Raw genomic sequence first — 27213 nt, forward strand, 5'->3', positions numbered from 1 at the left:
GTAGATGTCTCCGTTAAAAATATATATAAACCATTCACAGAACTGAAATATTGTTGCCAAATGGATTGATTGATTGATTGATTGATTGATTGGTTGATTGATTGATTGATGTATTAAGTTAACAGTTTGCAGAACATTTCACATGAAAGCACAACTCAAGCCGATACATTCATTGTTGGCCATAATAAATTTAAATGCGATGAGTAAAATTAGATTTGATCCGAACCGCCAGAGGGCGACATGGTGCTATCATCTGCTATTGACTTATATGTTGTCGTAAAAGCTGCCCTACACGGCACGCTGTCGCAAATCGCAACAAACAAATCACTTTACGTCAACAACAAACTGCTGGCATTTTTGACGGGTTGTTTTTGTTAACAGATTGAAATCATGGCGTTGCTTTTAAAAGATCCATTTAGAGACGTTATGGAGCGGTTTGTTGTGGCTGCTGTTTTGGAAATAGCAAAACTTTGGAAGGAGTTCACAGCTGATAAAGAGGACATGAAAACAACACACACCACGTTGGAAAGGGAAACTGAGGTGAGGGATAATATTCTAGATGTTTTTTTTTCATGATGACGATGATAAATAATATCATCGTCATCCTCTGCAGGGTGACTGTCCTTACATGGGATGAAGTTGAGAGTTTGATGCTGCTGCAGTGTTTTAGTCAAGATTCAAGTCATAGGATTAGGATAGCTCTGATCCATAAATGCGTAACGCGCTAGAGCTATGGACCAGAGCTAGGATTAGGACCGTTCGGTGCTTGAACGTACTGCTGTTTCCCTGGTTTAATTGTATACTATTTATAAATAGATCAGCCATTGTGTATGTGCGCAGTTGTGTGTACCCTATCATATCTACATGGGTAATGTGCAAGTTAATTTGTACACTGAGTGACTGTCTGTCTGTACAGTGTCATAAATATGGACGGTAATGAGGAATATACAAGGTATCCACTGTTCCACAGTGGAAGCAAAGCAGGTAGTGACATCAGCAGAGTACAGCTACTTGCAATGGGTCAGGTCTGGTGACTGGTCTGCAACATACCCAAGAGACCAATAGTATTGTCTGTACTACGTACTCATGTATTTTGACTACTTCAAAAAAAAGTGAGTGACGCCCACAGCATGGCACGACATCAGTGGGAGTACCACTGATCTCATTCATTGTATGTCTTTATACTGTATGTCTTGATGAATTGAATACACAGTACCACAATGGAAACAAGCCCTCAAGGCTTTCTGGGTAATCCTTTTAGCATTGTATAACTATACTCCTGTACCTTTTTGCAAACTGTTAATGTTAATGAAGTATTACTGTAAATCGCTCTGGATTAAGAACGTCTGCTGAATGCATGAAATGGAATTGTATATTGTATTCAATCAATCAATTGAATACATTGTATGTAATCTCTCAAAACAAATCTCAAATCTCCTTCTGTGTCTGTCCATGTGTGCAGCTGTGGTGTGTGATGAGGAGGCTCTTGCGGGAGGTGGCGGAGGAGCTGCTCAGACTGGTGCAGAAGGAGGTGGACAACAGCACCGTGCAGAGGGGGCTCCACAGAGAGGAAGAGGATGTTGACAACACTTTGCAGAGGAGGCTCCACCGAGAGGAAGATGAGGTGGACAACACCCTGCAGAGGAGGCTCCACCGAGAGGAGGAGGAGGCGAAGCCGAGGATGGAAGTCACAGAGGGCGTTTCTAAGCAGGCTTTACTACAGGTGTTTATATATAGATCAGTGGTTCTCAAACATTTCCATGTCAAGGACCCCTGACTTGATATGTAAGTTGGCCACGGACCCCCACCCACCCATCCGAAAATATTTTGTGCCAAGGAACAAGGGGGGTGGGGGTAACATTTGTGAAGATTTGTAAAACATTTATAGCGGCGAGATTGTAGATCTTCTTTTTTCATCACGGGAGGTCCAAAATGGCAGACCCCACAAGAGAAATGTTGTTTTCGTGGTTTACGGTGGCTACGGTTACAATTTTTACAATTCAGGTTAAGGTCATGGTTAGTATTAGGCGTGTTAGAGGTTAGGTTTATGTTTAAAAAAGTGTGGCTGCCATATGACGTCACTGCTTAAAGCAAACATTACAGACGTTGGAGGACCCCCTAAAATTGTCAAGAAAAAAGTATAAAGCTATTATATCAAGAAAGAAATTGACATCCCATAAAACGTGTCTGTCTGTCTGTCTGTCTGTCTGTCTGTCTGTGTCTGTCAGTCTGTAGAAGCAGCAGAGTGGTTCATTCATCGCCAGAAGTCAAAGGATGCTTTTGAGTGCCCCTGTGAGTACAAACCAATGCCAACATATTCCTAAAATAATAAATTATTATAAAGTAAACCCTCTACATTATCATTATTATAATTTCATTGGTATTATTATAGTGTGTGTGTGTGTGTGTGTGTACACTGTATATAAATATAGTTTTTTGTCAAATAGCCAGTCTATATGGTACATAGACTATTTACGCTATTCGTATACTGTATATGTATATTGTCTCTGTCGGGTGGAAACTTAATACAGTTTATGTCCACATTTTCAGGATTCAAATTCAAAAGTAGCAGATCTACAGTACAAGCTCAAAACCCGTCGCTTTGAGCCACGCTTCGAGCTTGTAGATCTGCTACTTTTGATACCTTTTGTGTGACGCTGTAGTATGATCAATCAAGTAGGGCGTAAAAAAAGTTAGATAAGATCGTCTCTGCCCGACAGGAACGATGGTTTTGATCAACATGCAGATGTTCAGATGTTGATTGTTCACGCGCAGCGCCCACGACGGACACGGCAGCTGAACCTCCCGCAGAGGAACCCACACATCTCCTCCTCCTCCCCACAGAGGAGGAGGTTCTCGCCCTCGCTCCGGGGGAGACGCAGGTAGGGATGGGACGATAAACGTAAAAAAGCATAAACGCTAGTATCGCAGAGATTGAATTTATCGTGAAATTGTCGTCTGTCATGCACTGGGATCAATTCGCCTTTAATTTGCTGAGCCGCATATCACGGTACCACTTCAAAAACCCTATATAATTGGTAAAACAGAACTGTAAAGAACGTACTCGATACAGTATTTTTTCCCCGCTCTCTACCAAATGTCTTTGCCAAAAATAGTCGATCTACAACTTGTGGTATTGCGACGCGTTGTGAGCTTGTAGATCCGCTGTTTTTGGCAAAAGCTCCACCCAGAATATGGATGCTGGAGTTTCAAGTGGTTAACTAATAAAAGTGGAGAGTGGAGCGAGTCAAGAGTATTTTGATTATCACTATAATATCGCAAATCGCTATTATTTTGGTTACAATAATCGTGATGTGAAACTTTCATATCGTCCCATCCCTAGACGCAGGAGGAAGCGAACATCCAAGGTGAACAACAACCTGCACCTCCTTCAGCCCGACAGATGGAGGACAGCGACCTCGCAACCCCGGCCCGCGAGAGGGCAAGAACCGGGAAGAACACCGCCGCGGGCCAGCAGAAACCCGCCGCAGGAGTGTTCTCCTGTGCCCTCTGCAGGAGCACCTTCGCCCGCCGCAGCAACCTGCGTGTGCACGTCGCCTGCACGCATGTCCGAGAGAGGCCGTTCGCGTGCACGCTCTGCGGCAAGCGCTTCTCGGCCAAGTGCAGCGCCAAGGTGCACGAGGCGACCGTGCACGGCAAGCAGAGGCCGTTCAAGTGCGCGCACTGCGGGAAGGTGTTCGGCACACGTGGCCACCTCCGCGAGCACCAGCTCACAAAATGGCCGACGGCGGGCACGGCGGCGGTGAAGTGCTCTGCGTGCAGCGAGGCGCTGCCGGCCAGATGCTGCCTGAAGGCCCACAGGGAGGCCTGTCCGCGGGCGGACACGCCCACGGTGGCCCACAGTAGCTTCGGTTGCAAGGAAGGAGGATGCGGGAGGAGCTTCAGCCGACGGAGCGACCTGGTCCAGCACCAGCGTGTGCACACGGTAGGGATGGGGCGATTATTATCGTTTATCATGATTAAAAAAAATAACACTCACGATAATCGTATCATGGAGATTATAATTTAGTGTGAAATTGTCCTCCGTCACACACTAGGAAATTCGGTACCACTTGAACCCTCTATTATATATACCCTGTAATTATAGTAATTAAAGTATGTACATTTGGTACACTCTTATTTCACTCTACACAAATCGATTCGATCATCATCCCAGAATAGGGATGATGGGTGTTCAAGTGGTAAGCAATAAGTGCCATTTTGATTATCGTGATAAAATATCGTTAATCACCATTATGTTTGCAATAAAATCATAACATTGTAATTTTCACCAGCGCGTGCACACGGGGGACAACAAGCCTTTCACATGCCCCACGTGCCAGCGGGGCTTCACGGCGCGGCGCAGCCTGCGTGTGCACCAGCTGACGGTGCATCGGGGCGCCAAGCCATTCACCTGCCACGTCTGCAGCAAGGCGTTCAGCCAGAAGAGCGGGCTGAGGGCTCACCTCAGGTATGATGGGCTTTGGGCTTTGGTCAGACTTGCAATTACATTTTACTGTAGAGCACAGAAGTCCTGACGTGACTCGTCCATCCCCTGGTTTGCGGAAGTTTTTCTCTACGGATAATAACATTGGATTGTATAAGTTGTATTGTAGTAAACCATTTAACGGCATTGCCGTAGATGTACGGCAATTGGTCTTTTATAGTGCTCATGATCAATCAAGTCATTATGCTACTCACATTACCATCGGGTTGCTAGGTGATGATGTCAACAGCAGTGGGGGTGCGGCATCTTGAATTTTGCGTGAGCCCGCGCCCAATCTGTTTCTTTTGATCGCCTTTATCTCCAATTCCTTGTCCCAGATGGCATTTCTCGTCAAAACAAGCTTTATTCCAGGGCCCATAGCTGACGCTACCAGCTCAGTGGCCTTGTGGTTAGAGTGTCCGCCGTGAGACTGGGAGTTCAGGGTTCGATCCACGGCCGTGTCATACCAAAGACTCTCATGACACTCAGCATCAAGGGTTGGATTGGGGGTAAGTCCCTGCGACATACTAGTGTCATGTCCAGGGGGTGTACTTGTACATCAAGCTGCCTCACGCTACAGAAACAGGAGATGGGCTCCTTCCCTATGGGCCTCATGGCTCGGCAAGGCTACTTACTTACATAGCTGACACGCTGTACTGAACACAATCAGGCTTTCTCATCGCCGATTGCAAGACCCGAAGTGGATGCAAACACACACAGTCGTAGTGACATTTTAACATCCGGTCGCGGGTTTTGGCTCTTCAAAATTAAATGTTATTCATGCAAAAAATTTACATAGTGCTGCTTTTATTGCAATTATATGTATAACAATAAATACATTAGGTTAAAGTTTAATGATGGTGACTGTCTCCCCTAACCCCTCAGGACCCACACGGGGGAACGGCCCTATGCGTGCGAGCAGTGTGACAAGGGCTTCTCCCGGAGGAGCGCACTGAACATCCACCGGCGCGTCCACACTGGAGAGCGGGCGTTCGGCTGTGGTGAGTGCGGGAAGCGCTTCAACGTGGCGGCCAACCTGAAGCGCCACCGGCAGACCCACATGGGCGTCAAGGCCTTCTCATGCCCGCTGTGTCAGCGCAGCTTCTCCCAGGCCAGTCATCTGAAGGTAGCGTATCACCTGAAACCAGTGACTATTCCATCGACTAAAACTATGACGAAAAATGTTTGTCGACTACCTTTTTTTACTATCGAAAAACAAATAAAAACTAAGCTATGATGACTAAGACTAAATTTATTGACAATTTCAATTTAAAAAACATACCGGTATGCATTTACCCCTCCTTGTGGTCTCCTGATAGATGATTTTTTAAGGCTAATTTGGAAAGAAACTATTTCAAATTCCTGCAGCCAAATGCATATATTCTGGTTTCGATATATGTTCGGTTAATTGCCCAGCCCCTCCCTCCCCCCTCTCTCTCTAAGGTGCACCAGCACACGCACACGGGCGTGCGTGCGTTCATGTGCGTCGTGTGCGGTAAGGGCTTCGGCCAGAAGAGCGCCCTAGTGGTGCACGAGAGGACGCACACGGGGGAGAAGCCCTACGTGTGCACGCAGTGCGGCAAGGCCTTCTGCTCGGCGCAGTACCTGAAGAGGCACCAGAGCACGCACGGCGGGGAGAAGGCACACACCTGTGAGGAATGTGGCAAGAGTTTCCTCACCGCTCAGGCACTGAAGACCCACCTCCAGGTTTGGGGCCGTCGCCATCATCGCATTTCACCTAACGATTAACTGGCATAAACAAAATAACCGATTAACAATTTTAAACTACGTAGGTATAAACTACTACTTGATATGAATTAGGTTTTCAACCTATTTCATATCAAGGTCCATTATTTATTTGGCATTTGAGCCACGGACCACCATTTCTATGAGATTTTGCCTCTCAAGATTTTGTCCACAATTCCATGCTTTGATGTTGTAACATAGGAGAGATAATAACAGATAAATGTTGAACAATATAACAATTCTTCTACATTCTCTAATTGTGTAGACAATTAATGTTTAATTTAATTTAACTTTTGAGAGCGTAAAAGGAAACCTTTCATTTTCATTTGCATTCATTTAGGCCATATTTACTTTATATTTAATAAAACTATGACTAAATGAATGTAATGAAGGAAATAGCCAATCTCTAAGGACTTTTAACGAATATGCGAAACAATTGTGATTATCTCAAATGATGATTAATCGGGTGATTATGTATTCATAACAATAAACGCCCGCCCACACCCAGGTCCACGGCAGAGCGAAGCCCTTCCCTTGCGACATCTGCGGCCAGGGCTACAGCTCGCTCAGCTACCTCAAGACGCACAGGCGCTTCCACTCCGAGGGGAAGCCGCACTGCTGCTCCAAGTGCCAGAAGACCTTCTCCACCCAGAACAACCTCAACCTCCACCTGCGCACGCACACCGGCGAGAGGCCCTACATCTGCGAGGTGTGCGGCAAGAGCTTCAGCGTGGAGCAGAACCTGGTGCGCCACAACCGCGTGCACACAGGGGAGAGGCCATTCGTGTGCACGCTGTGCGGCAAGAGTTTCAACCAGGCCAACAACCTGAAGGCGCACCAGCTGGTTCACACGGGAGAGAAACCCTTCAACTGTTTGAAATGCAGCAAGGGATTCGCCTGTATGAGGAACTTAAGAGACCACAAATGCAATTTGGGTTTTTGAGTTCTTTTTTTTTGGGGGGGGGGGGGGGGCTTTATTTATATATAATAATATATAATAATATAATGATTAGAGCCAGATTAGAGAATGCTGGGTCCAATACCGATTCCTGATTTTTGAAGAATCCTATCCTTACTAATTACCGGTACTGATGTTTTGACCGAACACGAACTGAACTTGATTTAAACTGCTATTCTAGCAGGCAGGAGCTCAGGAACCAAAATAATAATAATATATTGGAGGTTTGCGGCCAAAATGCATATGAATTTATAGCCGCAATTTGAACACTAGATTCTTTTTTAAATTGCATTTGAAATCTGTTTGTATTAACAACGTTAAACTCACCAACATTGCAGCTGTAGGGCAAGCTTGAATTATCCTCTTTCAAACAAAAAATGTGTTTAATAAAAATCCACCACACCTGGGACATCCAAAGAAGACGACGATGCAGGCGACGCCCCTTCACACACAGTGTGCAATAAAACAAGCTCTCTCCCACATGACTTGTTTTTCGTCTGTTTGCAAACTTAGTACACATGGCCGCTCGAAATATGCTAGAAATATATTGGACAGAAAGTAGCTCATAACATTTCTAGGGTGGATTTTTTTTAAACAAGAGCTTTGCATTTTGAAAGAGGATAATTCAAGCTTGCCCTAGCTGCAATGTTGGTGAGTTTAACGTTGCAAGGAGATCTCAAATGCAATTTGGATAAATAGGTCTTGCAACTCTAGATTCAGTTCAGTTCAGTTTTATTTTCGGAATGGTGGACAATCATCACAGTTCATACATAGCACACATAGTTTACTTTTTTTCTACTCCTTTTGAGTGTCCGTTGCTTATGTCCTGTCCGATATCCGAAAAAGGGCTAGGGAGAAGCCATAGGCTTGTCGGGCCCTACCCCTGGAGTCCATTTGTATATTTAGGTCTACGTGTAGCAGACTGATGGGACATCTATCTGCCTACACAGTGCATACATTCATGTTGTCCTTAGATACCGTTATATACATTCATCTACACATATTCATATATAAACATACATAAAAATAAGAAAATAATTCCTGCTGTGCAGAGTCAATACCTTTCATTGCCATTGTGTTATGGTTTACTTGTAATGATTGATTAGGCCAAAGTGGCAAAGAGCATCCTGAGGTACATTGTTGGCGGATTACTATATAAGGGTTATTATTTAGAGGATATTATGAGTGATTCATGTGTCTCTGTTATCCTTATTGAATATATAATGAGTTACTTATAATGTATATGGTATAATATAGGTTATGTTTTACTATAATATGGTATAGTATATAATATATATGACACATGGTATGGTTTACTATTCTTATATAGTACACAATATGCAACCACGGTTCACCAATGATACTAATAACATTCATCCCATTATGAAAGAAAATCTAGTGTTGCAAATTGTGGCTAATGAATTTGGTGTTGGATATTTTTTCTATTTCTCTAGCAGTGCAATGTCCACTTCTGTGCAGCAGGTGGTGATAAAGACCAATCCGGAAACTCTTCAGAGGGTGAAGTCAGCTTCAGTGTGATACACAATTAAGCCTTCAAAGTAAAGTTGGAAATGAATGCCCCACCCAGATATTATGTCTGTGTTCCCTTTATGCCCATATAGTTCTTTGTCAGGCATACCCAAATATGGAGTCTATGCAGATGTCAGAACAGGCCAGCTCCATATATGCACAATGGGCAGGGGCCCTGTCCAGAGCCCGGGCAGAGGCCTTTTTGGGGCCGTTCTGGACAATCGTGGGTCCGACCGACTCGACACCAGGCACTGCACCCCCTGTGGTGGGTGCAACGTGTGTCTCGAGTTATGTGGATTACAGATGTACAGTACACACAGAGACTTGGTGCATTTATAGTTGGATGTAAATGCTTTATATGCCCACAACCTTCAGTTTTGATTGTATGTTACAAACATTCATGCCTACATGTTTAAACTATGTGGTATTGTGTGTGGTTTCATGTCATTTTAACAAAATGTCAGTGGTGGTCAAAGTACAACATTTTGTTACTTAAGTGTCAATACTGCAAATTACTCCAGGAGTAAAAGTACAAAAGTCTTGGTATCAAAATATACTTAAAGTACAAAAGTAATATTATAATAAAATGTTTTGAAAGCTTTAAATAAAAGTTCAAATAGGGTCATGTGGTTATGTAATAATGATTAAAATATAATATTGTAACTAAAGTTTGAAATGATTCGAGGAATAAACATAGGCTACAATATGTTCCTCTGAGATGTGTGGAGCTTCTAGTCTTCTACTGTAGAAGTAAAAGTGGAAATACTCCAGTGTAAATGTTTAGTTCTCAAAATTGTACTTAAATACAGTAAACCACACGTACGTTACCTTTCACCACTGCAAAAAAAATCACTATAAACCAACGAAGCAATATCTAATAATATATCAAGCTCTTAATTTGAAGCGCGGCAGAGGAAGTAGCTCTTTATCCCTTTGATGTCTGTCTTGACGGTTTGATGGTTGTCAGTTGTGTGTGTTGACATGACGAGGAGAGGATGGTGATGTGCGCTGTTGTGTGCGGACCAGGTCCATTCAACAACAAGCCACTGTTCACATAGAACAGAACCGGAGCAGACCAATTCAAAGCGTAACCGAACATCGGATCCAAAATACCGTCCGGGAGAGAACCGGTGGTCTCCACTCATCACCATCAATCATGAATGAATCTGAGGGTCTGAGGTTCAGGAGGCTCCACCGGCCACACGTCATCACAGATGATCTGCAGGAGCCACAGTACAAGGGATCCAGGTACCAACTGAACCATTCGGCTGACTTGAACAGATCGACTACAAGCGCACATGCGCTTGTAGATCTGTTCTTGTCGCGAGCGAGCACCCCGGCACCCCGTTAACTTGACCTATATTTTAGGAGCAGGTGCGCATCATCATCGTCGGACGGGCGTTACGCCGAAATCGGCGACCTACACGAATACTGCTGCTATAGTTTCCGATCAGATTAGATTTAGATCCTCTATTGATCTGATCATGATGGATGTTCTCAAAGCTAAATGCTACTACTACTGTTAGCCACCTTTGTTTGGGTATGTTGTAAAATTGCTACATGACCTATCAATGGAGTCGGTCACACAATGAAATGGGTCACTAAAGTCTGGGTGACACATGTAACGTCCAAGGCAAACCAGTGTAATATCTGGGTCAGATCAGCTGATGTGTGATCACTGATGTGATGTGTGCACAGTCATCATAGGAGGCGTTAAGCACAGTAGATCATGCCTTTTGTCGTCATATATCTTCTATCTATAGCTATATTTTGAATTGGTTGACAATGTAAACAGTAGACGATTTATCAAGGAACAGGACATTCAATGTAGGCCAAGTTTGGCTGTATAGTATCCATACAGATGATAATGTTCACTGTATCTCCTTCCTACACTGTCTCCCTCTGAGCTTTCCCAACTCCTACTGCATGTCTCTCCTACGCCTGCTCTTTTGCGGTCTGGTTCAAAAGCAGACCTCCTACAGTCTGAGTGTATCTCTCTGCTATTACTGCTGTCTGTCTCTCCTACACTGTCTCCCTCTCAGCTTTCCTATGGTCTGTCTCTCCTACACTGGGTCCCTCAGCTTTTCTTATTCCTACAGTCTTGTCTCTCCTACACTGTCCCTCTCAGCTTTCCTATGGTCTGTCTCTCCTACACTGTGTCCCTCTCAGCTTTCCTATGGTCTGTCTCCTACACTGTGTCCCTCTCAGCTTTCCTATGGTCTGTCTCTTCTACACTGTGTCCCGCTCAGCTTTCCTATGGTCTGTCTCCTACATTGTGTCCCTCTCATCTTTCCTATGGTCTGTCTCTCCTACACTGTGTCCCTCACAGCTCAGTATTAAATAAGAAAGGATTGTGAAGTGCACTATATTGTAACACTGTGTGACGACCCGTCTCCCTCAATCTTGGTCGGCTTTCTCCATGGGGGGAGGAATGTGACGGCCAGAGTCACAATTTACTCTTAATTGACTAATTGACAAGCCATCACCACTCAACAATGATTGACACCTGGCAATCTCCCTGCTCACCACTGAAATTGTCACAGGTGTGTGTGAATCAGGGTGGAAGAAGTTTGTTTGTATGCTGGCAGCAGCTAAACAAACTATATAACAAACAAACTATATCATTCACTAACTGAGGATCTTCAAGCTCCACTGCGTTTTGGAATCCAGGGAGAATTGGAGCTGAGGAGTGAATTGTTTGGAGTGGGAGTTGTCCTTCAGGATTTGCCTGTTTTGAGTTAATCATATTCACCCATATGGAAATATGGCCTACTTAACTGACAGCAAGATGAGTTTGCCCCATTGCCTAAACAGAAAGAGAATATTTCCCATTAACATTGCAAATTGAAGAGGATCGTTTTGTTTTATTTGAATTGAACTGATTTATTTCCTGGAGACTCATTTTGGTTATTTTAAGGTTGAATTATTAATTTGGAAGGTTTTTGAGTTTTTGAGTGAAAACTTGAGTATATTTAGATTTAGGAGTTTATGACTGGTTCTGGAAGTGCATTGACAGAATACTGAATGCTATTTGTTAGATTTTGTTATTTTCTTGGAAAGCAAATGTTGTGATCTGCTTCTAACATTCAATACAAAGACAGTTCCAATCACATTTAAGGGTTCTTTATCTTTTATTGAGTCCTTTGTTCGTTTTCCTTGACACCACCGGGCTACATAAAAAAGGAGAAGCTAAGTTCCTCTCTGGTAGGTACACGCCTGCCTGGCACGCCAAATAAGCTCCTGAGGAAACCGTTACAACTGTTTCTCAACATTGGGTTTAGGGACCGCCAACAAATAGAGGGTCTGTACCGTTTAACTTCCTCATTAAGGTTTAAGGCTGCCCTAAAAGCAAGGCTCCACTCCATGAACATTCAAATTAGCCAAATTGTCTCCACGGTTGGCTTGCCTTTTGCCTCCCTTCAGAGTTGTAAACGTCTCATTCTCCATGTTCCGCCCATCCCCCACCCCCTTTTATGAAGTTCTGGTTCTGATGTTCCGGGTCCCCCCACTCCCTAGTCCCTTTTATATCGCTATCACATAATTGAATCAGTACATTTAGATTCTCTATATAGAGGCTATGTGTGACATCATCATAATACCCCGAAGTTTCTGGCCTTGACGGCACATACATCCAAACAGAAAAGATTGCTCTGATTGATCTGATTGCATTAAACAATGTTTAACTACATTAAGTTCACTTTGCCAGCTTGCCACTCACTTTGCCACTTGATTTGCAACTCACTTAAATGAGTCAGTGATTCATGAATCGTGGAGTTCAAGCACATGGCTTTGGATCTACAAGCTCTCATGTCATGCTGCAATGCATTGTGGGCTTGTAGATCAGCAATTTAGATTTAAAATAAAAAATCACAGTTGTATGAAGTGAGGGGCACTCTAATCAATTATTGACCTTATACCAACATTAAAACATACCTTACGTCACCAAGAATGGTGCTCCCTTATTGGCCAAGGGTTTCCAACGACACACCGACACACATACTGACAGCCGATTTTCTCAGACACATACTGTATGACCTAAATTCTCCATTCATTGTCAATGGCATTGACAGAATGTACACTATATAGCTGTTTATAGTCCCTAAAAAAATAAGGCTATAAACTGAACAAAATATATATAATTTCTTTCATGTTCTAATGTGCCATCGAACAAACGTACAGTCTGACGGTGTTCATGTTCTTGTGTTGTGTTGCAGTTCGTACAGTGGGAAGGTGTTCCGTGTCACTCTGCTGTCTCTGGGAGGATTCCTGCTTCTCCCTCTGCTTGTGATTGTTTTCATTCTAGAGTCTCCCATCCAGCCAGAAGTATTCAGGTAAGCCTTTCTGTCCTTTTCTGTCCAATGCTGTTAAGTCAGTTATTTAGTTATACTGTTATGTCAGTATACAGTAACTGAAATACGAAAAAAAATTATATAAATATTATATAATATATTTATAAAACAAAATCATGAGTAAATGTCCTGAGTTTTAGTCTTTGTAAAAAAATTGCAGATCTACAAGCTCACATCTTGAGCTATTTGCAGCAAAGAGGTCTGATGTAGAGTGGGGAAGACCTAGTACATATCCTGGGGGGGTCTCTGGACAACAGTATACGTATATACTATATAGGGTTAAGTTATGAAGAAAAAAAACCTATTAAACTAAACACACAGCGCACAAAGGTCTTCTCTCCATTACAAGTTCGCGCCACGTTTCAAGCTCGCAGATCTGCTATTTCCGTCATTCTGAATCCGAGTCTGAATCCTGAAAAGTAACATGAGGTTTCCACCCGACAGACAATATACTGAACGTGGCAAAATCAGAACTAAGACTGCTGACTCACCCTTTTAACAGTCTGAATTACATTCAGTTGACCTGTCTATATTTCTGCTGACTCATCAGATGTTACCTATTTCAGCGAAGTCAATCTTAAAAAAGGCAAACTGTATTACGTAATAACTTACATAAGTTAGTGGCCAAATGCATGTCAACATGGAGGGGTTTGAGAGCCATCAGATTAAGTTACTAGTTATCTATTAGGTTAATTCAATTCAATTCAAAAGAGCTTTATTGACATGACAAAGCATATGTTTACATTGCCAAAGAAATTGTCAAAATATAATAATAAAAAAACAACGTTGAAAACCGGAAAACAGCAATGTTTATACAGAGATATGTCACATTGCACCATTATGTTATATACAGGGTATAAAGCTTTTTTAGACAAATGGCAGCAATCTTTTGCAGTCACTTTGGGACAAATGGCAGCATTTTGTCTCAAAACTATACTATACTATAAATAATATTAAAAAAAAAAAAAACGCTTCAGATTTTGACATGCTTTTAGTCAGTTACTGTTCGGAACGTTTAACCCCATGATTTTCATCCAAACTTTAGTGGCAGCCACAACTCCTCCATTCTCCTCCTCTAATGTCTGCCACACAGATGCATCTGATGGTCAGACATTCTTACAAAAACGAATTATTGACTTGAGATTAATTGCTTATCGCACGCATGCAAGACTGATAGACAGACAGACAGAACAAACCCTCTCAGTCTGGCTGTGGACCAGAGCAGTTCAGATGAGGACAGGGCTGTTTACACAACACCCTTTATTCTGTTTTTGATGATGCCGCTTTTGCACAAATTCCATTTTCCCATTTGTGTTTTGCTCAAATGGGGCAACAACTCACACTGTCTTGCACAGTCGGGTGGAAATCTTAGCCTGTGTCTAGGTGAGACATGACCTTTGACACAATCTAAATGTCTCAATAGAAGAGCAGGGAGACAAAATACAACCACCCCAATTGTATAAGTTATATTGTGTTAACATACTCTCCCATACAGATTGTAAAATTATATTGTATTGGCATACAGATTATTTGCAGATTATATAAAACGTTATATTGCATTAACATTAACTAATTGTTTAATCCAGTGTTCCACCACGTGTAAAATGCTATACCCGACATTTGTTTAATGCGTTTAATTCGCAGTTTTAAAATAATTAAAAAGAAACGGCGGATTTATCCGGGACCTGATGACGAGGCCGTCGCGTTACCGGAAATCAAGTCATCATCTGGGCTGCTAGGGCTTCTGGGAAATTGAGCTCAATGTAAGTGGACGGGGGGTTTCGTCGTTGAAAGCTGCAATTACTTCGGCGTATGCTCTAAAGGTAATAAAACAATCTCGGCAGCGTAGAATATTTGATTAAATAGCGGGTAACGCGTTTTATGGAGTAAAACTGTTAACATACTCCGCCATACAGATTGTATAAGTTATTATTAAAACGTTCAAAACCTGTAGTCAGTCCTTCACGCCTCCATATATGGTTGTCAGTCTGTTAGGCCTCGTGACACGTCACGCCAGAGAGAACCAATGAAGTATCAACAAGCTTGTGAATAATTAATAAGAATACAAGAACGCTCCCCCCAAAACACGATCGTCCCGGGTCAAATCCGGCAACCTCGGAATGGTCGATATTTCTAAACCTGACTTCAATGCCTAACTCTAAACCTTATTCCTAACCTTAGCCTCAGTAAAACTATGCCTAAACCTAAACATAATTCCTAACCGTAACCCCATAAAACAAAGCCTCAGCCTGTGATTACTGACTGTTTTATGGCATGTTTATGAACAGTCTCAGCGAGCCGCCTGTGATGACCGGCTGTTATGAACCCAACCTGAAGCTTCGCCAGGCGGAGAGGCTGTTTGAGGACCAGCTGGTTGGACCAGAGTCCATCACCAGCATAGGAGGTGGGTGTGTGAATTAGTAGACCAGTGGTCCTCAACCCTGTTCATTTAAGGCGAAACCGCCTAACAATTTTTTTTTTTAATATTTGAAATGAATCAATGCTATTGAACACCCTTTACGTCTGTGTGTTGGTTAAACAAATATTGAACCAATGGAAAGTATTACAAAGTGCTTCGACAAAAACGTGTGTGTGCGTGTGCGTGCGTGCAGATGTGTTGTATACAGGTACAGCTGATGGGAGGATCTTAAAGCTGGTTGGGAAGAGGATGCATGTGTTGACCAGACTGGGAAAACTCCCCTGTGGTGAGAACCTCTCTAACACTAAACCCTTGTGGCCTCGCAGAATATGTGTATTTTCGCATGGCCTCGTAGAAAATGCACATAATGTTGGATGGATTGATTGAATACTTTATTAGTCAGAAATGTGCAGTAAGATATTAAAGCCAAAAGGATAACCCAGAGAATTACTGGGGACTTGTTTCCATTGTGGTCCTATGTACAGTATTCAATTCAACAGCATACATAAATAAACACAATGATACATGTCATCAACAGATACAAACACTATGAGATCTATCTATGGTTGTCATGGTACAGACACACACACACACACACACACACAAGACGCTGGTGCAAAGAGTTTATTTAAGAACCTACAACAAATGATTTGGGCCTTTTTGAGAAAACATTAAAGCTTGCAGCCCAAGTAATCTAACTCTAACCCTCAATTTCACTAATACTAACCTCTGACTGAGAGATCAAATATGATGTTTGGCAAAGTTTTTGGCAAAGATTACTAGACGTCTATTTCAAAATGTTGGTTCATGGAGTGTAGTAGGTTATTGTGCGACATGTCTGAACACACAGCTGTGAACGTTGGTCTGTCTTCATCTCATTTCACATCGACTGAACTTTCAACAGACTTTCTTTTTTGGGGTGAGGAGAGAGAGTCATCTGAAGCTCTTGTTGCTCAACATTCCTTTTGCATGTTGCAGAGTTATTATTCTAGTCTTCCAGAACAAAGGAGTACCACCGCGCCTCAGCCCAGAACAAGGCGGGTCCGCTGCGTCACAGAAACGGGACTGTACAGCAGCGAAGGAGTGACACTGGAGCAGCGCAGACATATGGGGCTGTATTTTGCGTGTCTTAAGTACCAGGTCTTATTCCCTAACTTGAGTAAACTAAAGACCTGGAGGCGTGATCAATGCCATTTGGCTATTCTGAGTGGCCAAAGAGCATTGATCACGCCTCCAGGTCTTTAGTTTACTCAAGTTAGGGAATAAGACCTGGTACTTAAGACACGCAAAATACAGCCCTTAATGTTTTCTTGTGGCTTTCGCCTTTTTTTTATTTTATATTTTTTATGGAGGGACAGACAGTAGGCTGACAGGAAATGGGGTGAGAGATGGGGGGGAGACATGCTGTAAAGGCCGTCGGGATCGGGAGTCGAACCCGCGGCACACTGCCAGACTGGATTACCAGCTAGGGTGGTTTAAGCAGACATTTAAGCCTTTTTCTTTTGTTAATAAAAGGTGCTAGTAAGGGTGACTGATGTGAACTACAATTTCCTCAGAGTCATCAAACATAAAAATGTCCATGCTGTTCCTGTGTCTCTCCTTCACGTATTATAAGTCGTCTTCATATGGCAACGTTAATCGGTAACCTTTTGAAACTTAGGGAGCTCTGTGTGTGCTGTGCAGACTTTCTATTATTATTTTGGTAAACTAGAGTATTCAATCTGCATCTACTGTACATGTAACAAAACGAGTTATACATTTATGTTGACTTCACCAAGGTTTTTAGGTGATCATTTGATTGATTGAATGAATAATTTTGCAAGCTGCACCACTCAGTTCACACGGGTGTGATTTTTATTGTATATATTCATAATCGTTTCTGTCAAGTGGAAAATGTATGACAAAGCTGTTTGTTGTGATCACAATTTTTATCACAACTTCACCATGCCCTTCTCTCTCTCTTCCCTAAAAGGCTCCAAGGAGGAGGAGCCTACGTGTGGGCGGCCTCTGGGGATCCGAGCGGGACCCAATGGGACGCTGTTTGTGGCCGACGCCTACCTGGGGCTGTTTGAAGTTGACCCAATCACAGGTGAGAGGTCCTCTGTTGCCGTGGTGAAGGGGGAGGGACAGAGGCCATCAGGCCATCACTTTTCATAGTGTGGTCCAGGGACCCCCAGGGGTCTTTGAGGGGGGCTTCCTATGGGACCCCAGAAAAATGCGGAGCGGTTTAGCCACTATTCTATTCTTCGGCTAATTTTCTAAACATTTAGAAAAATCTTGAACATTTGTGAAAGATTTCAGGGGTTAGGTGTATTCTTGAACTACACCTCCCGAAAGCCAAGAATAAAGGCTGTCATTTCCATTCACAAAAATATATTTTAAAATGTATTTAAAAAAAGGTGTCGCTTCGCGCCACGTTTCAAGCTTGTACATCTGCTACTTTCGTGTGACACTGTAGTATGATCAAGTAGTGGCATTAATTAACGAAAAAACACGACAAGTTAAAATATGGAGTTAAGAGGTTTCTGCCCGACTGCGACGATATGCTTTGATTATTTTTATTTATATTAGGATAAATTTGCGCGACTGTAAAGACGAAACAGATTGGGGAGGAGGAGGAGGCGGAGGCATCGCATCTGCTCTATCCTCTGATCATTTTCAGAGCTTCCGTTGCTCCAGACTGTACAACTGGAAGCATTTTAGTGTGTGTGTGTGTGTGTGTGTGTGTGTGTGTGTGTGTGTGTGTGTGTGTGTGTGTGTGTGTGTGTGTGTGTGTGTGTGTGTGTGTGTGTGTGTGTGTGTGTGTGTGTGTGTGTGTGTGTGTGTGTGTGTGTGTGTGTGTGTGTGTGTGTGTGTGTGTGTGTGTGTGTGTGTGTGTGTGTGTGTGTGTGTGTGTGTGTGTGTGTGTGTGTGTGTGTGTGTGTGTGTGCTAGGTGAGGCCACCAATCTGGTGTCTCCAGGGAAGCTGGTCGGGGGCAGGAAGCTGTCCTTTATCAACGACCTGGATGTGACGCGTGACGGCAAGAAGGTGTACTTCACCGACTCCAGCAGCAGGTGGCAGCGTAGGCACTACCTGCACCTCATCATGGAGGCCACTGCAGACGGAAGGTACATGTATGTTAGGAGACGGTTACCATTCTGGGCAAGAAGAAAAATAGATAAAGACATGCCATCTCCGGTTTACTTCCCGTACCTGCGTGAAGTAGGCAGTCGCCTTTTTAGGAGAACGGTGGAAAGGTAGGAGTATATTTATTCCAATGGTAGAGTTAACGTGAACACAGCTTCTGAATCATTCTGTGGGTCCATGGTCACTGAACTAAACATTGGACCCGGTCATCACAAGCCACACAAAGCCATGCATACTAAAATGTTTTGGTCTAGTACTCAGAGGAGCACCTGGAGGAGTTACTTGGTGCTCCTAAAATGCGGTAACCCGTCTCGCCGGATGGATGAAAGAGGGATGCATTAATAACTTATAGCAAAACGATATTTATTGGATAAGTGGGGACTGGGGAGTCAATGGAGTATTGCAACTCTCATTATACAAAAAAATCTAGAGTTGCAAATTGCAGCTATAGGTCCATGTGTATTCCAGCCCTATATGCATATTCTAATACAAACTTCTTAATACTTCCTAAGGATAATATGAGCATCAAAGCAATATTTGGATACTTTTTTTAATTTAAAAAACCGATCTACTAGCTCACAACGTGTTGTGGAGGCGACACGTTGTGAGCTTGCAGATCAGCTATTGCCTATTTGTTTCACATACGACACGTCGTACGGCGAAGCATACGTCAGGCTTCCCTTTTGTTTTTAGCCGAGGCGATGTACACACAGTCAACAGAGTCAGACAGTCAGACAGACACACATGGCTCCTCGGTGCAAAATAAACAGTGTACACTACCCGACTTTACGATAATAAGGTACAGTATGTCTGTTGTCATGTTGATAAGCTTCATATTGTGCAGCAGCAGTGCCAGTCCGTGAGAGACGGCATCGCACACGAGCAACTTGCTCCAGCACCCGGAAAACAAGCAGTGTGCAGCATGGAATCCTCCCCATGGAGTGGATCCTCCCTCGTTTGACTAAGGACGCGCTGTGATTAGCCACAATGGCCAGTGCACTTGTGCAAGACGTGCTGTGATTGGCCAGTAGCAGCTACTTTGAGTGGCAGTCAGTGGGAAATGCTCTCGCCACAGAATTTACTAGTATTCTGGCCATGATAATCATTCTGTGCGGCCCCAGCTGTTGGTATGCAGAAGCGCTTCCCGGCGCTTGATTGACAGCGCATTATGAATTTTGACGGCGCATGCGCACTGGCGCACCGCTTATGTGCAGCCCTGACTATAGTCATATTTGTCAGGTGAAACAAACGCTGGCTCTGTTGTGCATCTTTCCTGCTCTCCAGTTTGCTCATAACATTAGGCGGTGTTATCAGGCGCTCCGCTGAGTCAGCTCCGCTGTTTATATATGTTTATGGTTGAGAGTGTGGTCTGGGCATTGCAGATTTCCGCCGTGCCCGTGTCATAGCTTAGGAGGCAGCCAATCATGACTAGGTCGCTACTACGCAATTGGCTGGTGGCGTTTAGGCGGCATTTAGGCGGCTCCCATTGGCTCAGGCAGCATGTGGGCGACTTCCATTTATGACTAGGTCGCTATTTAAATCTGGCCTGTTGTATGTCAGGTTTCAATATATATAAACAAACACACACACACACTGTACAGCTAAGATCGAAAATGAAACCGATGCTTCCCAGGTCTAAATGGGTTGAATGTGCTCTATAAATAAAGTTGGCGATGTTTTCCAGAGTTCTGGAGTACGACACAGAGAGCAGAGAGGTTACCGTGGTGATGGAGAACCTGCGGTTCCCCAACGGGATCCAGCTGCTGCCTGACCAGGAGTCTGTCCTAGTGGCCGAGACCACTGTTGCTAGGATACGCAGGTACCTTTCTGTCTGTCTGTCTTGTCTGTCTGCCTGACCAGGAGTATGTCCTAGTGGCAGAGACCACTGTCGCTAGGATACGCAGGTGTCTGTCTGTCTGTCTGCCTGCCGATCTGCCTGTCTGTCTGTCTGCCTGCCTGACCAGGAGTCTGTACTAGTGACCGAGACTACTGTTGCTAGGATATGCAGACAGACGGACACATGGATTAAAGTTTTCAGTCTCTCAGTTCTCATAATACTAAAACATAATTTAACATAATTATTGTGTTAATTGTTTAAGAATCAAATCATACATTAGGACTTGGCTATACAACTTTTTTTTTGTTAGATTTTACTTCGCTTCACGGACAGACAGACAAAACGTGTTTTGAGTTTGTAGATCAGCTATTTGTTGGCGGTACAAATTATATAATATAATAATACAAACGTGTGTGTGCGTGTGTCAGGGTCCATGTGTCTGGTCTCAACAAAGGAGGGATGGACACGTTTGTGGACAACCTGCCCGGTTTCCCTGACAACGTGCGGCCCAGCTCCTCTGGGGGGTACTGGGTGTCCATGTCTGCGGTGCGCCCCAACCCAGGCTTCTCCATGCTGGACTTCCTGGCCCAGAGGCCCTGGATCAAGAAACTCATCTTCAAGGTATCATTTACATTGGGTGCCAGGGCTCAGAGTGCCAAACACAAGAAACACAGGATTTTGTGTTTTCAGTGGTGTGATGTACGATAGATGGCGGGCGCTCTTTGCTAATCTATGAGTCACCGTTTGACTGTCCTTGAAACCAGGAACTAGGAAATCATACGGACGCCAAAAAACAGCTCCCATCCACTCACCCCATTTTAGAGGATTTTTTCAAATGCATTTATCTGCTTTTTGAAAGTCTTCTCTTCTCTTCTCTTCTCTTCTCTTCTCTTCTCTTCTCTTCTCTTCTCTTCTCTTCTCTTCTCTTCTCTTCTCTTCTCTTCTATTCTCTTCTCCTCTCCTCTCCTCTCCTCTCCTCTCCTCTTCTCCTCTCTAGATCTTCAGTCAGGAGGTGCTGATGAAGTTTGTCCCTTGCTACAGCCTGTTGGTGGAGCTGCATGACGGGGGCGTGTGCACACGCAGCCTCCACGACCCCCACGGCGCCGTGGCTGGGTACATCAGCGAGGCCCACGAGCATGATGGGTACTTGTACCTGGGATCCTATCGCTCGCCGTACATCGCCAGAATAGACCTCCGCAAGGTCTGAGATGGATGAATGGATCGATGAATTAAGGTGACCAAGTTTGTCCAGGATTGTCCCCGTTTCAAGCTGCGTGTCGCGCCTGAGTCCCGACAAATATCTCCAAAACACTTAATAATGTCCCGGTTTTCAATATTCACTACAAAATCGTCTCGTTTTTGCCAGAATTAAAATATCAGCTGTTGTTTTCAGTGGTTGCGTAGAGGTTCATCATGTATCTTTTCACGTAAACATGCCTAACCAATCAGAAACACGATTGGATGCATTGCATGTCTGAATTCAACACTGAGGCTGAATTGAGTATGAAGGACCCCAATGGAAACAAGCCATACGCTTTCTTGGGCTTTAAATCCTCTTAGCAGACCTTGTATTGAACTGTACTTTCCTGTGCTTTTTTCTGCAAGTAGTATTCAAACAATCAAAATGAATGAAAACACAGATGGTGCGTATACATGTGCGCGTGCATGAATGTGTGTGCGCGCCAAATGTGCACATTAATTTAAGAGTCCCGATTTGAGGGGCTGAATACATGGTCACCCTGGTATGAATGGACGGATGGATGGTAAAGGGAATGGACAGAGGAATGTGTGAAGGTGTAGACATGCACAGAGATTTAACAGAATGGCAACTTTGGAATCACACACAGAAGTTGACAAAAGGTTGACTTGAAATGACTTGGGCAGATAGTGATTTTGGAATGTAACAAGCATTCTGATAGGCAGAGGATGTGGGCACTAAGGTAGAATGAAGTAGTCTTAGGAGAGGTAGAGTTAGTAGGCAGAAATGTCTATTTGGTCAAAAGATTACCTCCTAGGCAATTGTGCTATGCCTCGGCAACGTAATATGCTGAAGTCAAACTCAGATAAATTTGGTACATGCACCAGTGGGTGTACTGTACAAATGTCACAGGTTCGAATCCTGCTCACGACCTGTGCTGCATGTTGATTTTTGTCCTCCTGTCCCTCCACTGTATGCACATAGCATATCATTGCTGTCGGGCAGAAACCTCTTATCTCCATATTTATTCATTTGTTTCTCGTAAATTAATGCTTTTGAGTGACTCAAAAGTAGCAGATCCTCATGCTCAAAGCATGTGGCTCGAAGCTACAGGTTTTAAGTTTGTAGATTAGCTTTTTTTACTCCCCAATTTAGTCCAGCCAATTCATTCCTCCAGAGTCCCCACACATCTGTCTGTGTGTTGTCACTTGTCACTGCTGTTGTATCTGACTGACTCACCTGGGCTTCCGTCCTAGTCCACCATTACTTTGGTGTTAGATTACATCAGAGTACATGGTGATTATAGCTGAATTCCGTAGTAGACGTTTTCTCACCGTAATCTGATGATAATATATCCATTAACCACTTCTGATTGGCCTAGCGAACAATCACCTTCTGTGACACATGCGGAAGCTTGGCAAGCTTTCCACTGTGCTTCCGCAAAAGCTTGCCTCTCGAGCCTCAGAGCCTCTCGAGATGCACACGCCCCAGAGCCTCTCGAGATGCACACGCCCCAGAGCCTCTCGAGATGCACACGCCCCAGAGCCTCTCGAGATGCACACGCCCCAGAGCCTCTCGAGATGCACACGCCCCAGAGCCTCTCGAGATGCACACGCCCCAGAGCCTCTCCAGATCCACACGCCCCAGAGCCTCTCGAGATGCACACGCCCCAGAGCCTCTCCAGATACACACGCCCCAGAGCCTCTCGAGATGCACACGCCCCAGAGCCTCTCGAGATGCACACGCCCCAGAGCCTCTCGAGATACACACGCCCCAGTGCCGGAGGAGGCGTCTACCTTTTTATGTCTATGATCTAACGCACTGTAGCTCTGAGCAGGGAGGGATCAGCTGCTCGCCTCAGACAGAAGTCCATTTTGGAAAATAGCAAAGAGACCAGCCGTGCGCGGTTGGAGCTGATGAGTGCTCAGCTTGGAGTTTTTGCCAGAATTCGATAAGAATATGTCTTCTCCGGAATTCTCCTTTTAATGGACCCCTGGGGGTCCTTCAGGGGGTTCCAGGGGGTCCTCAGTTCTATTTGAGAGCCACTGGTCTAGTGCAGCCATCCTTGCATGCTTGCTGCTTGCTATGTTGCATGCGTGCCGTCCTTCACTTCCAGGTACTGCCACTGGCTATAGCTAAAAGGGGGAAAGTGTGTTGTTTTAACTTAGTGTTCTATATATTCAGAGCCCTCACAAAGATGTTTCATCATTTCCCATTTCCCTTGGTTTTATCCTGCATTCTTTGATTTCACTCCTTTGATTGGATAACAAAATGTATTTTCTATTTACTAAGGAGCTGGAGAGACGGGGAGATCCCTGTTATTGAACAAACACTATAGAAATGAGTACTATCAGAATATAGTCTAGTTAACACTTACTTTAACAAATCACCGCTGGTCCGCTGGCCTACAACACCTGAACTTCTTGGGGTGTGGGGGCGGGGGGTGTCCCCGAAAACCTCTTGGTTTTCCATTTCTGATTTCATTAATTTCTTTGAGTTGTTGATTCAATTGTTGTGCCAAATGTAAATGTTTTTGTCTTGTTTAGTTACGATTATGATCATTAATTTGCACTTTTGACTATTGTTTTGCACTGAACTGCGTCCACACACACTGTCTGTACTTCCTCAGAGCTATTGAATCAAACACGTCGTTGTCGGGCAGAAACCTCTTATTAACTATTAACCCATTCTGACCTGAGATCAGATTCATACGAGGTTTCCACTGGACACACACTGGTCTGATTAATCCATTCTGACCTGAGATCAGATTCTAAAAATGTCAGTCGTTCTTCGATTTTTCAAAAAATAGCAGACCTTGTAGATCTGCTATTTTTCAATAGCTAAAGCATGACATGATGCTGACACCAACATGGGTTCCCGTTCAGAATGGGTTAACAAAAGTAGCAGATCTGCAAGCTCTTCCCGCTGCATATGTTGAGCTTGTAGATCTGCTACTTTTGCTATTTTTGAATTTTGAATCCTGAAAATGAACAGTTTTGGTTTGGACACAATGAGGTTTCCACCCGACAGACGATGTGTACATTCCCAAAAGGCAGGAGATTTCTGACTTTGAAAACCAGGACCATTTTAATGTGCATAATATTATTTTAGCTTCCCTCATTTGTTCTTAAAGGATACCCCAAAAAAATCGATTATTCCCCCCCATGGAGACTTGAATTCATGCATATTTTTATTTATTATTTTTTTGTTATTGCCACATTTCTATAAGCTAGTGGGTTTCAACCAGTTTGATACCAGGGCCCATTATTTATTCAGCATTTTAGCCACGGACCACCATTTGAGGTCTTCAAATGATTGGCTTAGGAATGTGACGAAAACAAAAAACAATCCATGGTGGGGTGAGGATTTGGGGGATGAACGGTTCCTGAGACATCATGTGTATGAATTCTGTCCCAGTGCTTCTCATGTGTTTTTCTGTGTGTATAAACTCTGATGTCAGAAGCTCAGTCTTGCTGCTCCACTGAGCTTCCTTTGAATAAAAATAGTTTTAAGTTTAAAACAAGCCGTTTAAGTCTTTCATTTAACAATACATCTTCCATAACCCGTCGAGACCATGAGACCAATTCTACAGGCCATCGAAATCCTAACAGTTTTCTGAAAAACCTATGTTATGTCGGTGGTGCTCAAAAACCTTTCAATGTCAAAGACCCCCAAAATGTATTTGGCCGCACACCCCCATCTCAAAATATTTTGTTTCAGGGTCCCCCAGAAGCAAAGATTTGAGTATTCGCTTCCAAATATATTAGTAAACTTGACTATGTACTTCCGCTCTTTTTCCCACTACACCAAATCTCTTTACTGAAAATAGCCGGCTAAAAGCTCACAACGCCTCACTTGTCTCGATACAAGCTCACAACGCCTCGCTTGTACTTCGTCTATTTTCGGCTAATGTTCAGAAAAGCGCTGCTATATAATTAATGATTAATGTAAAAAATAACTGTTATTGACCCTTGGGGGTCCCGGACCCCCTGTTGAAGACCCCTGATGTAAATCATGTCAGAAAATGCATTGAGAACAGCATGTTTAGACCAGGTTTTAAGACATTGAGAACAACATGTTTAGAGCAGGTTTGATTGATTCATTTGAAGTATTTATTAACAGTTTGCAGAATGGGTACATTTCACATGAAAGCACAACTCGGTAGACTGTTACTGTGGACGACACACTGATAAAGCATTACACTTGTTTACAACAGGGTCCACTGTTCAATTCATCTATATATAAAAAACAGGAAATCATTGTAAGGAGGTAAAAAGGGAAAATAAACATACAGTAGGCCTACATTCAGATTTTAGGGAGCCAGTTTTGAATCGTAGCCGTCTGTATAGGTGCCCTTTGAGAGTGGTTTTGAAGGAGTCAAGGGATTCACATGTCTTAACGACTGTTGGTAGGGCGTTCCACATTTTGGTGGAATAGGAGCGAAATGAATTCAGTCCCTTGTTTGTGCCGAATGTGGGTTGCACATGGTTTGATCAACTCCCTCTGGTGTTGTGGGTGTGAACTTTGTTGACATTAAGGAAGTACCCTGTTGGCCTGAATATAAGACAATTTCTTTCCCAATGTAAATATCCCCAAAAAACTGGTCATATTATAATGAGCGACTAGTCTATTCGGAACAATACGATATTTAGACAGGTACAGGGGTATCTTGGTGGTGTAGCGCAGTGATACTCAACCTCAGGCCCGCTGGCCACATCAGGCCCGCGGGACCATTATGACTGGCCCACCAATGAAAATCTAAAAAAAAGAAGAAAAAAAAATCTGGAAAATGAAATAAAAATAAATAAATCTGAATGAAGTTATCTTTAATTACATTATTATAAGTAATACTATTAGAGTTGTACTATTACTCGAACGAAAATAAAAGCTTGGGGGGGGGGGGGGGGGGGGGGAGATGCAATGCAAATGAAAGACATATACTGTGTATCCCTAGCCTGATTATCAGACTGTAATGCAGTCCACTCAGAGAGTGGGCGGGGTCTTTGGGCTGGATCCAGGCTAGTGTATCCCTATTCCCTGACATAATTTTATAGCTAAACGGACAGAATTCTATTTTATTTGAATGATGAAACCCAGCTGCCATTAATAGTTGGAAATGGAAATGGAAATTGCGGAAATTGTAATTGCGGAAATGGTGGAAATGGAAATTGCGGAAATATGGAAATTGCGGAAATGGTAATTGCGGAAATGGAAATTGCGGAAATTGCGGAAATGGAAATTGCGGAAATTGCTCTTCAGTTATAGCTATCTATTTTCAGGTAGATTGTTTTATTTTACTCAGTCAGCCATATCACTACTCATTTTTTTTCATGAAAAAGGTCATAGCTGGGTAATCTATTTTCAGGCAAATTGTGTTTATTGTATTTTATTTTACTCAGCCATAACAATTTATTTTCTGTTAACCAACTTGCTGGCAGGCAGGCAGACAGCTACTCATAGACAGGCAGACAGACAGACAGCTACTCATGGAGAATTGGACAGGCAGGCAGTCAGACAGCTACTCATGTTATGTGCAATAATTTGTGCAGTTATGGAAACAGCT

At 43.5% G+C, this 27213-nt stretch overlaps 2 protein-coding genes across 3 annotated transcripts; both read left to right on the plus strand.

Annotated features, from left to right (window-relative positions):
- The first annotated feature begins 360 nt into the window (after nucleotides 1-360).
- On the plus strand, nucleotides 361-7181 carry LOC308328010 (uncharacterized protein). 2 transcript variants are annotated; one of them, XM_080781684.1, is made up of 10 exons: nucleotides 361-540; nucleotides 1463-1579; nucleotides 1625-1723; nucleotides 2229-2292; nucleotides 2776-2882; nucleotides 3344-3946; nucleotides 4296-4471; nucleotides 5372-5612; nucleotides 5930-6193; nucleotides 6741-7181. In XM_080781684.1, exons 1-10 carry the CDS (start codon nucleotides 391-393, stop codon nucleotides 7173-7175), a joined length of 2256 nt encoding a protein of 751 aa, XP_080637810.1. In that variant the 5' UTR covers nucleotides 361-390; the 3' UTR covers nucleotides 7176-7181. The 2 variants fall into 2 exon arrangements, with proteins under 2 accessions (XP_080637810.1, XP_080637809.1); XM_080781683.1 differs by having other exon boundaries at nucleotides 1463-1723.
- Nucleotides 7182-9667: 2486 nt separating this feature from the next.
- Nucleotides 9668-24039, plus strand: apmap (adipocyte plasma membrane associated protein). The gene is made up of 9 exons (XM_080782011.1): nucleotides 9668-9968; nucleotides 12935-13051; nucleotides 15358-15473; nucleotides 15682-15774; nucleotides 17461-17577; nucleotides 18422-18596; nucleotides 20300-20434; nucleotides 20881-21073; nucleotides 21450-24039. Exons 1-9 carry the CDS (start codon nucleotides 9877-9879, stop codon nucleotides 21657-21659), a joined length of 1248 nt encoding a protein of 415 aa, XP_080638137.1. The 5' UTR covers nucleotides 9668-9876; the 3' UTR covers nucleotides 21660-24039.
- Nucleotides 24040-27213: the final 3174 nt, after the last annotated feature.

Source organism: Protomyctophum bolini, assembly GCF_963924005.1.
Source record: "Protomyctophum bolini genome assembly, chromosome: 14".
Taxonomy (NCBI): Eukaryota; Metazoa; Chordata; class Actinopteri; order Myctophiformes; family Myctophidae; genus Protomyctophum; species Protomyctophum bolini.